Raw genomic sequence first — 14,894 nt, 5'->3', positions numbered from 1 at the left:
TGTTTAACATGTAGTTTAACGTGACAGTTCCCCTGCTGAAGTTGTTCTGTATAGCAACCGGTAACTGTCACTCAAGTGGCAGCTATCAAAAGTATGTAATATCATTAACAGAAATAAAAGCTGTGACCAGGGATGATGGGGAACCAGAACGTCACTTGAATTTGGAACTTGCACGCTATTGAAGAGTTGTTACAAGCACTACCAGCAGGTAGTGTTTGAAGTCATTAAAATACCGACTGGAAACACCAGAGTCCATTTGAACAATTTATTAGTATCCTCTTTTTTTACAAGTTTTAGAAAAAGAATCCCAGGATTTTGCCTCCTGTGTGTTTTCGCCTAGCCTCTTCATGGTCCATGATGCCAGCTGAGGTTGTCAGTACAATGTACCTGTTAAGAAACAACAAACGTTCAGTTTCTTGTTTCATTCCGTGCTCGTGCAGAGTTGACAGCGCAAACTTCATTTCTGTGTTACAACAGTAAGATTAGTTTCTGGAAGAACCCAATCTTACTTCCGTTAGGCCCACCACCAGACAACAAAAAAGAAACTCCTCTGAAGTACAACTCTGCAGCACTCAAAGGACATTTACAGGCTTCTGTTCTCCAAGTATCTGCTTAAGTCTCAACAAGAAGTTTTCTTGTGCATTCGCCCTGTAAAGTCAGTTCTGCTGTTGCACAGTAGCAACTCTATCGTTTCTAGACAAAGCCTGCTTCTATTTTAAGCAGACATTTTTCTTTAGAGCAGGCAGAGTTGCCATGGTGCCAGACAGCTCCTCAGCTCCCCACACGTTGTCTCTGTTTTGAGCACTGTGCACTGATGCAGATGAGTATCTGGATCTGGACTGACAACTGAATCAGCCTTCGTCATTGCTAATGCCAGCACCAGGATTATCAGCATACTTCATCCGCACAGCTTCAGGTCTGAGAACCTCTTCTCCCACCACTCTATAAATACTCTCAAAAATCTCAGTGTGACAACACACGCTAGTAAGCCATACAGGTACAGCTACAGCAAGAGGCTTATCTCTGGAGCTTTAAGAACAGAAGTGACAACCAACTGTTAATCCTGCCTTTGACAGGACAGACCGGCTGAGCCCCTGAAGGCTCTTCCAGTCCTGTCATCCTGGTGCACTGAGATTTATTACTCTTGACTCAGTGAATTTTGTGAAGGAAAAAAATACCACAAAATAGTAAGATTTTCTGTGTTACGGAGGTTTGTTTAACAGGGGCTCTGAGTCTCTCACCACTTATTATCTAATCAATTTATACACTATCAAGAAGTTTAATTTGAAGTAGTACAACCTAGTTCCATCAACCTTGTAACTTTCATGATTCCTTCCCCTAAAAACGGCCACTAATAAAATTAAAACCATTAAGAGAAAAGTACTGTTTTCCCAGTAAACTGTAGAAAAGGTGAAATGAGGATTTACCAAAGCCAAGCAAAACCAGGTGCTTGCTTAGCAGTGCCCCTTTAAAACTGGTTAAAAAGAGCATTTATATAGAAGATGGATTTTTAGACCGGTATCTACCTCCAGACTGATGAGAGAAAAGGTGTCAGGCAACTTGTAACTCAAGCAATATGAAAGCATAATAAAAAATCCCACGTTTTTACATACAACACAGATGTGTTTCCATACTTACCCAAACTGACGTGAAGGCAGCAGGTTGTTCTGCCACTTTTCCAAATCCTTCAGCTGAACGTCAAATCTGGGACTGATTACACCACACTATAAAACAAAATTCCATTACAAACTGAAGAACTTTATAAACTGGATTTGCACATTTGTCATTCCAGTTCACTGGATGAAGGAATTTAACAACTGCAATTAAAAATATTTTTGGCAGCAAAAGATTAGAGTACGAAGAAGCATGCTCCATTACCCGTAACATGAAACAGTGCTTCCTCTCATGTACGTTGAGCCTCTCACACAGCTATTCAGCTATTATTTTCTTAGCCTTGCCTCCTCCTCCTCCTCCTCGCTTAAATAGCGACTTACACTGCTGCTGAAGCTTAACTAACAAATTAATGGCTAGACCTGGGAGAGCACAAAAGCACACTATGAACCACTAAAGATTATTAAGCATCCTATATCATCAAAAATCCTTCAATTACTCAGGGATATTCTACTTCTAATCATCATACATAGATGGCAAAAAATACCTGCAGATTTTAAAAAGGGGGAAATTAACATTCCTAAAAGTTAGCAAAGTTTTCAAGTTAATCATATTACTTACTATGACCACCGCTATCACCTCAAGTTACCTCACTAGCTCAAAATATTTTAATTAATACCCAAGAGCAAAACAGAAACACAAATTCCTGCACTGATGGGCATTTTTCTGAATCAAACAACTCTTAGCTTGTTGCAACTATTGAGAGAAACGTTCGATCCAGCTACACCCTGGAAGATCTTTTACAAAAGCATGCTGGAAGAGTTCAAGGAACACTGTACTCAAACCTGACGTATATTATTTTTATTACAGACACATTGACACTAGTAATTTGGATGGTGTTGGAATTCTCCGCCTACTACACTCCAGTAATTTTCAGCTGCAGTACTTGTTCATTGCAGACATAGCCCCCAATGTATTTTGACCAAGTAATTCTTTTATTTCTTTAGTAAAGAGCCACCTCTGATTTGAATAGCTTAATTGGAAAGAATAATGCACAGCAAGTCATCACAGAACCAGATGGCTCAAGATTTTGCGACAAAAGCATTTTTAAAAAATCCAACATACATGAATACTTCATATGCCCCAGGAACTTAAAAAGCACTAATTAACATTCAACTTTCCCTCACCTGCAAGCAAAGCCCATCTAGCAGCAGGAGAAACGCTTGTCTTCTCAACATTTACAGGTATTAACCATCAAGTGGAAAGCAACTCAGTGCCTATCTCTTAAGACAAGTCTTCTAGATAGCTTAAACATCAAAGAAACTGAGAAATCGCTAGGTAACCAGAAAGCCTTTAAAGAGAGAGAAACACACAGCACTTGCAAGCAGACTTCCCTGAAAATGTGTCTTACATATTCAGAGTTTAAAAGAAATTTACCCAGTCAACCATCATGGATCTAGAAAAATTAACAAGCATTTGATAACCACTGATAATACCCATGAGTGAGAGTTGTACAATAAATACCACCTTCCTTACAAGTAATTCTTTCCAAACTGGAACAAACAAGGGGGGGCGGGGGGGAAGGTCTAATTTAAACACCATCCTAGAGAACTGAGTTCAGGAAAACAAATCCTACCTTGTTGAGTCTGCCTGTGAGATTGACAACAATCTTCCCAGCTCTGTGATCATCAATTATCTCAAATTCACCAATGTAACCTATAAAAGATGAGCAAACAGACACATCAAATATGTATGCTTAGCTACCGTAATACAACTCAATTAACCACGATGTACAAGACTAACTCGAGCACCTCAATTTACTTTTAGCCAAAAAGCACCTAAACATAACAGCATCCACAGAAACCACGAACTGAGAAAAACAAGTCAGTGCTGTGCACTCAAGACTTACCGTGCTTCATCATCACAGTTAAAAACCGGACAATTACTTTGGAGCACGGCCTAATGAGAACTTGGCGTTTCCCACGTTTCTCTGCATTGTTGATGCTTTTGAGCGCATCGGCTAGAACATTCATGCGCACCATGGTGCCTGCAGGGAAGACAGGAGGCAGTTACGAACACCAGCTTTTCGGCACAGAAATCCCAAGCACTCCACTTTTTTTAAGACTAGTTTTAGTCTTAAAAGATCCAAGATTGACAGAAAGTTATGTTAAGCCTCAAAAAACAATTTTAGGCTAACAAGGAGAGCAGCCCTGTTCAAAAACCGAGTCGTACGTGGTGTTAAATGTCATAGATGCATTTACATAAGAGATACGAGCTCGGCTTGCCTAGCTGCAAGAGAAGTGCCGAATACACGCACGACACAGCACTCTGAAAAGGGAACAGGGCACCAGCTCCTGCGTTCTCATGGTACTGACATGGGCACCCGGCCTAGGGCACGGTGTGACCCGGCTGGCACTGTCACCCCGCTCACTAGCGGGGCCAGCGCACCGCCACCGCCGCCCACGGAGGGCTCCCGGGCCGGGCCAGCGCCGCTGCGAGCCGCCCCGGTCCCGCGGCACATGAGGCCTTTCCCGACGGAGCCCGAGGCCGCCGGGCAAGCGCGGCCAGGCCCCGTCCCCTCCCCCGGGGCCCAGCCCCCCGCCCGCCGCTACCTCCTGGCAGGCAGCGCCGCACGACCCTCGCTCCCCGCAGTCCGCCGCCTCCGTGCCCTGCCCGACCCAGCCCCCCCAGGGCAGCGGCCCGGGCCCGGCTGCTGCGCCAGCCCCCGCCCTCGGCCCCCGCCCCGCATCTCCGCGGGGAGCGGCGCCATCGGCAGGAGGGCGCTGCCCCCCACCCGCCACTCTGGAGGCTCCAGAGAGCGCTCGGGCAGACACCGGCGGCTCAAAACGGGCCGGGCCGGGCGGGCGCACCCCCGCGGCCCCGGCGAGGCGGGCAGCGGCGGCCGCGGGGCTCAGATGGGGCCAGGAGGCGGCGGATGCCCGCCGGCACCCAGCGGCAGCCTGCACTCACCGGTGCAGCAAGATGGCGGAAAAGGAAGGGACCCGGCGCCCGCGCGGGATTATGGGAGGGCCACGGGCGCGTGGTGGCGCGCGGCGCCCCGCCAGATCTCGCGAGACTTGGAGTCCCAGTCGGCTGGCGCCGCGCGCCACAGCTGGTCATCCCCATTGGCCGGGAGCCGCGTGGCGCACTTCCGGGGCGACGCGGCTGCCCGTTCCTATAGCAACCGGAACGCTTCGGCCGCGCCGGCGGGGCCACTGCCGGACACCGGGCTGCCCCGGAGGGCAGCAAGCCCCCAGCCAGCCACCCACCGGCCCCGAGGCGGCAGGCAGGGCTGGTACCGCCGCGGCCGTCCCGCAGTGCGCTGGGCTTCCCTTTCCCCCCTCCCATTTCTAATTTTTTAAATCTTTTTTTGCAAGACAGAGCACCACTGCAGGGATTCCCAACGCATCCGCTGACACGTTACGGGCAGCGAGCAGCGTAGCTACTCAGTACCGTGAAGGGAAGGCGATGGTCCCAGCTCACCGAGCGGAGGGGTTGTGCTGCTATGGAATTTTCCAGTTAGAAGGGACACAGGGCACTCAGAGCTGGCACAGCAGCCATACAGCACCCAACAGCCATGCCGGCGTGGGGCACAGGCTCCCACCAGTCTCCCACAGACAGCTCCGTGACACTGTGCAGTGTCACCATGGGTCTTCTTCTATCCAGGATTTCTTCCAGCGACAGCCTGTGCCAGTTAAGTGCACAGCTCTCCCGCCAATGCTGACTCCTCCAAGTGGGTCCTCAGGGACATGCGGTGAGGCCTGACTCCCTCCTGGTTCAAAAAGGACGACCCCTCCAAAATGCAGTTAACTCTACAGTCAAGTAGAGCACTTTCTAAATGATGGCACGGCAGCATCTCCCCACGGTTCAGATCTCTCAAGTTTTACTGATTGGATCCAATTTGTCCACAACCTATCCCTTTTATCAGTGTCCATCAACTCCAGGTGACATTACAGCCCTTCCTCCCTGCAGCAGGAGCTGTCACTGTACTGTCAGGGCTGATACAAGTTTTACTATTTACAGGGAGCCACTCCAAAGGGAGGGTGTTTTTCCATTAGGACACTGCACACCACATGCCACCAAAACACCACTCCCAGCCCCAGCTCTCAACTGGAAGATGTACTTATGCGATATTCTGTACATTCACAAAAAAGTCTTAAGTTTTTTCTCTTTAGTCTGTATTTACCTATTCAACAGTTACAATAGACACTGAAGAAAGTTCATTTTAAAACAGTAAACTTTTAAAACAGTAACACAGGTTTTAGCTTTTTAAAGATAAAGTTCAGTTTAAAAAAAAAAAAAAGAGAAGTCATAGAAAAGAACAAACAATTCAGAAAGGCTTATTTACAGAGACAAACCTAGCATATCCAAGGTGATTTTGTATACAGACAACAACATTCAGAAAACCAAACGTGCTACATGGCTCCACAACAGCAGTTTTTAGAACAATCGGCCATCAAGGCAACATGCACCTTAACTCACTTTCTACAGTCTCAGTGCAACGAGTTAAAATTTTACACTACAGCTAAATAAATGAACTACAAATTTATATGTTCCAGAGCCCTATTCAACAGATAATCTGGTATATGCAGTCAAAAAAAAAAAATCAAACAGGTTCAGCGAGATGATCACCTTCTGCCCCAATTTTGAGTATGCACCCTCAGCTATGACCATTCGTAGTCAGCTAATTGTCCTCCTTCCACAAGGATCAGTAGTAATAAGCCTCCAAGAAGCAGAAGCTTTCAGCACTGCCTTTCATACTTGCTGTAGGCACACATTAATGATCAGTGAAACTAACACAGTTACAGAAATGCTATCACACATTATGATTCTGCTGTTTCTTGAGACTGGGTATTTTATCACAGGGCCTCTTAGTTTGGTGAAGACACTTAATAAGCTCTGTACATCAAAGGTCAGGATCTTTCGTATAAGATCAGCTGCAGAACTCAAGTCAGCACAGCAAGAGACACACAAACCCACAGCAGTTGCTAAATTGACATTTTCACTTCATCAGGGAGCCAATAAAAAAAGCCAATGAGCGATAAAATTTCTATTGTCTTAATTATACATTAATTCTCAAAACTGTTCAAGTAAACCTTTTACAAGAGTGAACAGCAGTTAAGTCTTCATTCATTTTTCTTCTCCTTGTGCTTGAGAAGTTTGTTTACCTCCCTTTTCGCCATTCCAACATACTTTGTAATGATCCCATGCTGGTTTAGTCCAGGAAACAGCAACAAGAAACTTACTAGAGGGGGGAAGAAAAAAAAAAAAAGAAAAAAAAAGAATTACTTAATACTCCTTTAACATGCTTCTGTCACCCTGCAATTTCTTGCTTTTCTTAAGAACCATTAACTGCTTGAAAACAGAAAAATATGACCCTGCAACACTAACAAATCACCACACTCTCATAACCAAAAATTACTTCTACCAGTCTTGTACCATTTCAGGCAGCTAACAAAAAAAGTTACTTCTGTTTTGCATGCTGCATACTTACCAATAAGATAAGTCAGAAAGAGATTGTGAACTTGTTGTCCAATCCAGGCAACCACAGCAAGAGAAAACAGCATGGTCATGAAGTACTAAAAAATGGAAAGGGAACAGTTATCACAGATCTGCTGGGAATTCTCCCTCCTCCCCTTCAGTATTCGGCAACACTTCAACATTTAAAACTAACTTAAAATTTGCTGGCTCTTCCACATGCAACACCTATGCATAGGCTTGTTAAAACTGAGATTACAGAATTGTAAGTTCTCATTTATTTTCCGACCATCAGTTTTACAGGATGCCAGCTCTTTTCTGTCCTGATATCCCTTAGTCAGCCTACATCAACCCCACTGACACAACTTCAGCCTCACGCAGTACCTGAAGCCGATTTCAGGGCAGAAAACTCAGCAGTTCACGTACCTCAGCTGGCATGTTACTAAGGGTTTTTTGGGTTTTTTTTTTTTTTGATAGTTCAAGTACACCAGAAACAAGTTGTGTTTCCAAAAACTGAACTATCCAAAGAAACCCAATGTAGCTTTACCATAGTATCAAGGGTACACTCCTAACCACATAACACCACAAGTTTAAAGTCATGTATCTTGCCACTTTAAGATGTTGACTGGATTAAGTCACAGCCAGAACTGCTGGTTCTTGGTTTGAAATACCAGTTCAATCAGACATGTACCTCATGAAAATAGTTAAGATAAAACAAACCAAATAAAATCTTAATACAATAGAGATGAACTCCTAGAACTCAATACCATTTTAGGCTTCTCTTCCTTCAATGTGAAGAGGCGTTTCCACCAGCCAACAATTCGGCGACGAGATTTTACCAAATTGCTACAAATCTCATGAAATCTTTGCTGCTGTTCCGTAGTCCTTTTATTAAAGAAAAAAAGCCAGAAATAAGAATTCAGGATTTCCTCTGAAATTTTAAAAATCTCCCATGGTATTTTTCTGGCAGTGAAAATTTATCCAGTACTTATCCTGGCATTTGTTTCACTTGGTTCCAGACCTTATTTTTATTTAGCATCATAATGCAATTCCCCATATAATTTTTCTGTACACTGACTCTGAAAGAGCAACACATTCAAACCAGAAGACTATTGATTTTAGTCTGATACCAGTGTGATACACACAAGCAATACACACCTGATACCAGCGTGTATTACTTTGGGTTCTGTCAATTCATTATTAGACAAGAACATTTATCCACTAGTCACCTTAAAGCAGATACACTAAAATTTACTTCTAACTCAATATTTAGTTCAAATAACATTCTTCTACAGCTTACTAATTTTATATAACCCTTGTCCTTCTTCAAATCTGTTTCAATCACAATCACATTCACACTCTCTGCACTGCTCTTTTCTTCACTGTATTTACCACTGCCACTCTTTCAAACATATAATCCAATACCCTTCTTTATGATTTTAATTCTCAGTGTCTTATTATCCATTAATTACTAAAAACCGGTTTAGCAGAACTAACTAGCATCCTTAATGGAAAGCAAAGAACGCACCTGCTCCTTCAAAAAAATCTTATTTTTCGAGAAGAAAAGAAACAATAAAGATACATTGTTGTAGTTCTCTTTCTCTTTTTCTGAATGAAGGACATCTTACTAGTGTCCTCACTTCATTTATTACAGAGACTGCCGATTTTTTACTACGACTATCATCTGGTATTTGCAAGCCACATACCATTTTGATAAAGTTTGTTATTTATTTACACTCAAACTATTTTAATTCAAGCTTTCCTCACCATTTATTAGAGCCAAAGATTCTAGGTGCAAGAGCAGGAACAAGATAATCAGCCAAACAGAGGAACATAACAAAACAGGAGACACCTGAAAGAACTGATGGGTCCAAGTAGTAGATCATCCTGCAGAAAGAAGATAACAGAAATGACTTCTGGATGCTCAGCCTACTAAATACTAGACAGTATTTAGTCCTGACTCAGGACTTTAAACAGTAGACCTACCCCCTTGCACAACCTTGAAAAAATTTTCAAATTTGCTCTTATTACTAGTAAAAAGTTTCAAGTACTTCAGCACTATCACAAAGATGTACAGATTTCAAAACACATTTTTCTTAATGTACTAGATAAGAAAATGCTACAATACAGCAAACGTAGTATGAAATATAGTAGAAATAAAAACTAATCAATTCTTGCCCTCTCAGAAGTTGACATCTAGTGAACTTTAGGCTGACCAGGGGATGAGGGTGAATGAGTAACACAGGAAATAACCAGATAAGAGTGAAACCTCTACATTTGTTGGTTCTTAAGTCAGTCACAGAACTCACATCCACTATGGGCTGTCAGTCACTCTGTCTCACCTGTGAGAGCCAACCAAACCTGTTCTGGACAAGGAGCCATAAATCTCCAATTAGGACAGCGTGGTGCTTTTACACATTGTGTGCCAACACTCAGATACTGGAAGAGAACTAGCTCATCTCTTAAGCATCTGTTAAGACTCAGCTGTGCCCTGTGCTACTTATCTGCACTTAACACAACTTCCTGAACACTGAAGCAATAAAAGTAAAGAAATTACAGTCCATTGGAGGGGCAGTCTTTCTATACATCTGGCACAGTGCTACTGTGCTGAGTGTTGAAGTTCATTTTTCATGAAGTACCAATTTAGAATCTGAAGTAGTTCTGTTTCCTCAGAGTATTACTCAACACAAGATCTTTCCTTCTATAATGACAGAATTTATACCAGAATACCCTGAAGTTCATGTAATTACTTCTGTTAAAAGTTATTTTTCTTTTGTTTCCTTTTTGTTTCTTTTGTTTCCTTTTTGTTTCTTTTCATTTCCGTCCTCCTCGCCTCCCTTGAAGGCCGTAAAATTTATATAAACCAGGAAACCAATTATCCTTGCCTCACCTGCTTCAACATTTGTTTTTGTAACTCCCATCTTCTCCTTACACCAAAACCACATGCAACTGGCAAACTCCACAGCTGGCACGGACACTAGTCTGTACAAGGCAGGTTGATGTCACCTACTACCCCATTACATAAAAGCATGTACAAGTGCCTCCAGCAAGCCCGTTCTGCATCTCCAATGCAAAGACAGGCACATCCTCCCATCCTGTTGACTGAAAGTTACCTGCAGTCTCTCCTTTTCCTCCTTTCTCAAAGGACAGGGCAGAGACTGTAAAAGAACAAGTTCTGCAAATCTGATTGCTCAGGATGAGTTCAACACACCAAAGGTGCTGAATAGAAAAGTCTGCCCTATGGAAACAAGTCTTCCATAACAATACTGCTGTTGGTTTGGGGAAAAAAGCCAAAGGAGATAACCAGATTTGACTAAGAAGTAGGTTACAAAGGATGAGGGCAGAATAGGAACATACCAATGAAGAACATACAGCTGAGCATGGTAAAAAACAATGGCAACCACTGCTGGCAAACAGCCTTTGCAGAAAGCACTGCCCCCACCTCTGGGCAGGACGTGACTCACAGTACTTCCTGTTCTCAATACTTAAGGTTTTTCTTTTCAAGAAAGTTCACATGCATTCAGACACAGAACCTGGAGAGAGAGCCTTCCTACTAGATTTTTAAAGACGCCTTACTAATTTACTTAATAGGCTTTCCACCAGCCATGAAAGTACAATGGTGTTCTAGGCTCCGTCTACAAACTACTTACAGAAACGAAAAGGAAACAACACTCATCAGTGCCAGAGGAAACCAAGCTCTCTCCCAGCGAAGAACTTTATCGGTCATCAGAATCACTTCTCCCCATCCTTGCAACTGCTCTTCCAAGCTAGCAGTTTCTGCAGCCTACACAAAAAGAGAAGAAAAGTCTTTTGTTACTAACTAGAGTATCAAATTAATTCCCACACTCAAGTACCTAAAAAAAGTGTTGTAATTAAAAGTCCAGTCACAAACCTTTCTGAGTAATTAAATTACTAATAGTGCTGTAAGTTTTGTACTGAGTTACATTGTAGCACCGACACTTTAAAACAGTCAAGATCCTAACAATGCAGCAGCATATGTTACTAGACCAAATGATACCTCCTCCCACACTCAGCCAAGGTGTTTTCCCCCAATCTCCCATTTATGGTACTTCCTTCCCCAGGTTAGTAAAAAGTCAAGTTTTAAAGTCTAGCTAAAGCCTCTCAAGTCTTCACTGGAAAACTGCAACATGAGAACTGTTTAAAACACATGTATTTTCCAAGACAACTCTACCACATTAAGCTGAGGCTTACTAGTTGCTGTCCAACACCATCCCAACACATGGAAGATGGATAAAAACTCAGAATCCACAGTTAAGGAAAATTACCCAATGGATCACATCTGGACTGCAAAGGTAGTTTTTCCACAGGTTGCCCAAGACAGTGATCAGGCAGCCTTTAAACTCCCCTTCCTGTATTATTCCTATCTTCACTGCTACACATCATCTGCAAGGAGGCCTTTTCTGTTCTGGCATCAGCTTGCTAAGCAGTTCACCTGAGATGTTCTGCATTTAACATAGCTTAACAGTTTCCCCTCATTGGGACAAAGAATCTCAGAGATCACAACATTCATTCAACCGCGAACAGAAGCGATCGCTGCCCAAGCTGTGAGAGGTGAACAGTCGCCAAGACCTGCACATAGGCTTGTGCAGAGACAGCAGAGCAGGTTTCATTCTCAGCTGTGTGCTATGCTTAACTCAAACGAGAAGCCTGATACCACTGGAGTAACAAGGACAGCTGAGTGCAGCTATCATGGTAAAGTATGTCTTTCCTGTGTGATTCCATTGGAAACTATTTGAAAACAATAGTTCAGGACAGAAATGTAGAAAACCATCTGGCATGCTGCCGACCACCTGCCCGTTACCACATCCATTTGAAGTTATAAACCCAAACTGTCAGATGGAAGAAAAAAAAGAACAAAAGCTGCATTTTTCCAAAAGTTTTATGACAGACTATTTTGCTTTATTACCTCTGACCGTCTGCATTTATTATCACAACCAAGAGAAAATTTGATGGGAAACAGACTGGAAAACCACAGCGTTACTCATAGCAGCCTGCCCCTGCCAGCCCAGCAGACACGACTGTAAGGTGTTTTCCCACCGGGCCCGGTAGAGACAACTTAAGTCAGCGCCTGTCAACACCATTCGCATTCCAGAGCCCATCCGTCAAAAGTGGTTTTTCGTCAATCGAACATTATGGAAGTCTCCACAAATACGAAGTTCTGCTCGAGGCAGGCAGCCCTGCCGAAGGCTGCAGGCGCTTGCACACACAGCTCCTTCCCCGCGGGGGCGGCGCGTTTGCCATTAGAGATAAAAAAGTAATTAACCGAAGGATCTTGCTTAAGTATTCAAACCCACCCTTGATATATTTAAGCCCATCACCCAGCTCCTGACACTCTCCCGCAAAGCTGCAGCATTCCGCAACGCAGCCGAAGAATGTTGAAACACAAAGACATGAATATTTAATATTTCATAACAAGTCATTAAAAATGAGTATCGATACGAGCCCGGCGCGGCAGGTACCGCCAGAGGCTGTTAGAGCTCCGGCCTGCGAGCAGCAGCCCCGCCGGAGCTCAGCCACAAGCCGATGCCCACCCCGGGGACCCTCGGCGGCAGCAGCGGACGCAGGGAGGCCGCTCCCCGCCCTCCACGGGCCCGGCGGCCCTCGCCAGCCGCCGCAGCCAGGCCCGGCTCTCCCCGCCCTGCCCGGGCCCCAGCTCCCCGGGCAGCCCCGTCGCAGCCACCGGGCGGCCCCGCCGCCAGCTTCAGCGGGGGCCGCCCGCCCTCACCAGCTGGTAGACGCTGTTGTTGTCGCCCTCCGCCATCTTGCGCGGCCCCCTCACGGCCAGCCCCACCCTCCCGCGCCGCCGGCGGCTTTTGTAGCCTCCCCGGGCCTGATTGGCCTTCTCCTCACTCAGCGCGGGCCAATCCTAGCGCTTCTGCCGCGCCTCATCGACATCTGGTTGGCTGGTGGGATTTGAACACCGAGAGCCGCCCAATCAGCGTGGGGCCTCCGCCCCATTCCACCCCCCTCCGTCGCAATGCGACTGCGACAGGAGCGGGGCGGGGCAGCGCAGCGCAGCGCAGCAGGGCCGGCCCAGCCGCGGGACCCGCGGGCAGTGCGGCGGAGCAGGCCCGAGGCGAGCCGTGGCGGCCGCCTGCCTGGCGCTGAAGCCCGCCTGGGCAGGGGGAGGCGGGCCCGCAGCCCGCCGTGGGCACGGGGGCGGTGGCGGTGCCACCTCCCGGCAGGCCCTGAGGGACGGTGCGTTCACTCTAAAACGCCCGACCCGTGTGCCCCGGGCGCGCCTGGGGAGGCAGGGCGGTGCGGGTGGTGTGCCGTGGGGAACGGTTCCTTCCCTTGGCAGACACCCGTGCCCGGCGAGCGGGGCGCATTCCCGCCGGGAACAGCTCGGTGCGGGTAAAGCGCCCGTTGCTGCCGAAGTAACGCGGGGCGGGGGGCCCGGCCCCGAACCGGCCGTGGCTGCACATCCCTGCCGTGTGCCCAGCGCGGCTGCGTGGCTGCTGCACGGGGCCCGGGAGCAGCGCCCGCCGTGCCCGCTGTGGGCAGCCGAATTCCCGGGTGGGATTCCCAGGCGCCAGGATTACCGCATGGGAGACCGATGCAGCACCTGGACTCCACCGGCAGGCTCTCCCAGCTGGCCCGCAGCTTGCTTCCCCGTCTTTGGTCACATAGCATTTCTTCCCATTTATTTCATGGGAATAGACACAGGAGAAAAAGCACTAGGATATAAATATTTTTTCTGGCTCAGCTGTCTAAATGTTTCAGGCACGTGTTACAGAGCTTAATCACCATCGCTAGGATGTAATGCAATTCCAAAACGAGGGCAAAGAAAACCTCTTAGGGTTTCTGGCACCAAAACTGTGATGCTTTTCCAAAGCAGCTCACCAGCTTGGTGGAAAGGAAAAAAAGGATTAAGTACGATACTATAAAAGCAAGAATATGGCTGTACTGGATTGTTGGGTCTTTTACAGAGTGCTTTCCACACTCAAGATTGTATGTAAAAAATAGATACTTTACTGAACCACCTTTGAATTCATTTGCATGTTGCTAAAAGCTAAGAGTAAAGAGTATTTTTGTGTCCTATTTTGCCCCTAAAAATAACGGAGTCCACCCTCAAAATCTGTAATTTTACCACAAAGCTCAAGCAAAAGCTAATTTCATTAGGAAGTGATGCCAGTAATAATTCTGATCAGTCTTTTGAGGAAGTACAGACACACATAGACGCATGACGCATCACTGTCCCTAGGAGTACGGGCAGTGTCCTGCAGAAGCCACCTCTCTGGCTACTCGATCAGCCAGCTCCCGGTTTCATCCATGGGTATGATTCTCACCCCAAAACCACAAGCACTCACCAGTGAAAACTCAGAGGGTATTTCCATCATCTTCGTCTCCTACCGGATTCACTACCTTCAAGCTGGTCTTGCAAATGCCAGCTCCCAGGTGAGTCCGCTGTTAGTATTTCTCCCATCCTAGAGGGGCCACCGAGGTGCAGTTCCCTCACGTTACGCCTTGCCCCGTAGCGGAGGGGCAGAAGGAACAGCAAGTGCTGCGGGATGCCCTCGCACTCAGAAATACCAGGGCTGGGCCATCGCACTCTGAGACCAGGACAGCACGGGGTCCTGCCACACTGCTCAGGACCTTCCTCGCTGAGCAGCCAGGCCTTCCGAAGCACCGCGTCAAATGAAAAAAAGATGTGTGTGTATACATATACATGTATATGTTTATAAATGCAGTTGTTAAAATCAGAGTCCTACTGTAGAAGGCAGAGAAAGGTAATAGCTCAGAGCATGGAAAACCCTATTCATCACCTCCTGTACACTACCTGA

General features: G+C 46.1%; 2 protein-coding genes across 2 annotated transcripts; both read right to left on the bottom strand.

The window, feature by feature from the left end:
• Nucleotides 1-251: 251 nt before the first annotated feature.
• On the bottom strand, nt 252-4,695 carry RPS15A (ribosomal protein S15a). The gene is made up of 5 exons (XM_055709270.1): nt 4,582-4,695; nt 3,521-3,658; nt 3,248-3,327; nt 1,639-1,724; nt 252-387 (listed from the first exon to the last, which is right to left on the bottom strand). Exons 2-5 carry the CDS (start codon nt 3,651-3,653, stop codon nt 294-296), a joined length of 393 nt encoding a protein of 130 aa, XP_055565245.1. The 5' UTR covers nt 3,654-3,658; nt 4,582-4,695; the 3' UTR covers nt 252-293.
• A 1,074-nt stretch (nt 4,696-5,769) lies between these two features.
• Nucleotides 5,770-12,955, bottom strand: ARL6IP1 (ADP ribosylation factor like GTPase 6 interacting protein 1). Its single transcript, XM_055709378.1, has 6 exons — nt 12,836-12,955; nt 10,740-10,873; nt 8,857-8,976; nt 7,857-7,974; nt 7,106-7,190; nt 5,770-6,856 (listed from the first exon to the last, which is right to left on the bottom strand). Exons 1-6 carry the CDS (start codon nt 12,869-12,871, stop codon nt 6,738-6,740), a joined length of 612 nt encoding a protein of 203 aa, XP_055565353.1. The 5' UTR covers nt 12,872-12,955; the 3' UTR covers nt 5,770-6,737.
• Between the last annotated feature and the right edge of the window lie 1,939 nt (nt 12,956-14,894).

The sequence above is a fragment of the Falco cherrug genome, chromosome 4, assembly GCF_023634085.1.
Source record: "Falco cherrug isolate bFalChe1 chromosome 4, bFalChe1.pri, whole genome shotgun sequence".
Classification (NCBI taxonomy): Eukaryota; Metazoa; Chordata; class Aves; order Falconiformes; family Falconidae; genus Falco; species Falco cherrug.
The sequence above is the reverse complement of the archived record's forward strand: the minus strand, read 5'-3'. Positions and strand labels throughout refer to the sequence as shown.